The following is a 2,719-nucleotide window of genomic DNA, read 5'->3' on the forward strand; positions in this document are numbered from 1 at the left end:
CATAGGATCGCAGTTTCGATTCCCAGACCGGGCGTTGTGAGTGTTTATTGAGTGAAAACACCTAAAGCTCCATGAGGCTCCGGCAGGGGATGGTGGCGAACCCTGTTGTACTCTTTCACCACAACTTTCTCTCACTCTTACTTCCTGTTTCTGTTGTGCCTGTAATTCAAAGGGTCAGCCTTGTCACACTGTGTCACGCTGAATATCCCCGAGAACTACGTTAAGGGTACACGTCTGTGGAGTGCTCAGCCACTTGCACGTTAATTTCATGAGCAGGCTGTTTCGTTTATCGGATCAACTGGAACCCTCGTCGTCGTAAGCGACGGAGTGCCAACAACAACAACATGTATGTCTATGTATGTATAAATAAATAAATCATTTAACTTATAATCAACATTCTGACAAAATTTGTGTTTGTACATACATGCATACATACTTACATACCTTTCTTCCTCTCTGTCTGACTGTCTAGATAGTTACAACGTTTCTGTTTAGTTGTAACAAAACATATAAGTGTTATATTCACTGTGTGGTCTCGTAGGTTTATCCATGTGCAAGTAATATTTACAGACAGCCAAAAGATTGATTAAATGAAACCATAATTTCGAAACATAATCCTGTTTACCATTCAGTCGTACACATATACATATACATACATTCATGTATGTAGGTATATGTATGTGTACATATGTTTATATATGTATATGTGTGTGAGTATGCCTATGTATGTGTGTATATATATATATATATATATATGGATATGTGAATATATATTTATACATATTCTGTTGTGTCTGGGGAGAGTCATTTTCTTATTGTGCCTTAAAATTTAACACAGTCACCGGTAAAATTTCCACTTATTTCTTATTTTTATTTTCCTAAAATTTTTGTTGCGTTTTGCAACCTTATCAATAGTCTTCCAGCGACTGAAACAAAGAAACAGTAAAAGATAAGGGTAAAAAAATGTAGCTATTTCTTTTTTTTTTATTTTTATTTTTCCATGTTTCTATCTGATTTTCTCTGAATTTTTTGTTTTACTTTTTTTCATTTTTTACTTTTTGCTTTTTTTCATTTTTTCATTTTTTTCATTTTCAATCCTCCCCCGCCAACTCAGTTTTTTTTTTATCTCACCCACCTTCCATCTTCCTTATATTCTGCAGAAATGGAACTCGGTTGGCATCGTGAAGCAATATAATGCAGATGGCGAGAACTCCATTGATATAGAATTCCATGACACTGCAGTGCATCATTCGATGCATCTCAACAACAACGTCGGCTACACCATGGCGGACATTTCCAAAGAATGTGTTCTTTTGGGGAGTCCAAATGATGAAGAATCTGGCCGCAGGTCAGTTCATATGTTTAGACATGTTTTAACTTAATATCACCATCGTTGTCGCCACCACCCTCATCATCATCATCGTCATCATCACTGTCATCATAGGTGACAAATTGATAACATCATCAGAGTGTTAGACACCATGCTTTGTATTTCTTGTTTCCCAGCTCCATTTTTGTGTTCTGAGTTCAAATCACACTGGGATGGTTAACATTCAGCACTGAAAAGAAAAATCAAACAGCGTTTCAACTCTGTGTGAGTATATGTGTGTATGTGTGTGCGTGTACAAGGGAAGTATGTGAATGTTTGTATGTGTGAACCAGCGTTCTTTCAGTAACAAAGAATGATTGATGTCACATCTCAAAAGACAACCACTAGAAAACATTGACAAGTGTATTAATTTGATTTACCATCCATATTCATATATAAATTACTACAATTAGCCGTCATCTTTGACAGCACGGGTGCAGCTAGTATTAAGTCTATTGTTCATCTGTTACTTATTTTATCAACCCTGAAAGGATGAAAGGTAAAGTTGCCCTCAGGAGAATTTGAACTCAGAATTTAAAGCTGGAACAAACACTGTCAAGCATTTTGCTAATAATTTTGCCAGCCTGCCATCTTATTAATTTTTATCATAATAAAGCATATTTGAATGTTCTTAGATTTTGTGTCTTCTTTTTGTAGCAAGCTGACGTGTTTACACTTTGCAGCCTGGGATAATTCCAAAGAATGGTCCATTACTCTACCAGAGGAAGAAGAAATTTTGGTAAATAATCATATAATAATTTTCTGCTAATGTTAATAATAATTTTGTTACCATATTTCTACTGAGATGCTCTATGTTTCTTTCAATCATTTTAAATATAACTAAGAATTTAGTAAAATAACTTAGTTATCATTAAGCTAGTGTCAGGAACATGAGTTGTAACTAATGTTTGGTGACAGATTTTAATTCAGAACTTATATATAATTTAAACATTAAATTTCTTCTTATTATTTCACATTCACTAAATATATCTTTTTCTAAGTCTATATGGTTTTATTTAATATACATATAGTTATATACTTCTCATTTATTTGTTTTTTTTTCTTTTACCCCCCCACTTTCTATAGGCTACCTTTGACGTTATATCGTCTAACATTATTTTGAAACAAACTCAATAGTGTTCAGTTAATCACTACATATCCATCATTTTCTGTTAAAATGTCTTATTGACGAGTTTCATTTCTCCATTTCCCTGAAGAGAAGATTACATTGTTTTACACCATTATATTCCTTTGGAATAATACCAGTGATATCTTCGAAACATGTGTCGGAAGTAAAAGAATTTGAATAATACCTGCGTTTAACTCCATTTATTTATTTATTTATATATA

General features: G+C 33.6%; 1 protein-coding gene across 1 annotated transcript in view; it reads left to right on the forward strand.

Moving 5' to 3' along the window:
* LOC106867383 (WD repeat and HMG-box DNA-binding protein 1) overlaps nucleotides 1-2,719 on the forward strand; it is a 38,985-nt gene that overhangs the window by 21,134 nt on the left and 15,132 nt on the right. The window contains exons 13-14 of the mRNA XM_052971559.1: nucleotides 1,161-1,348; nucleotides 2,027-2,108. Of these exons, the coding sequence (XP_052827519.1) occupies nucleotides 1,161-1,348; nucleotides 2,027-2,108 (270 nt within the window). The remainder of the gene's footprint in view (nucleotides 1-1,160; nucleotides 1,349-2,026; nucleotides 2,109-2,719) is intronic.

Source organism: Octopus bimaculoides, chromosome 11, assembly GCF_001194135.2.
Source record: "Octopus bimaculoides isolate UCB-OBI-ISO-001 chromosome 11, ASM119413v2, whole genome shotgun sequence".
Lineage (NCBI taxonomy): Eukaryota > Metazoa > Mollusca > Cephalopoda > Octopoda > Octopodidae > Octopus > Octopus bimaculoides.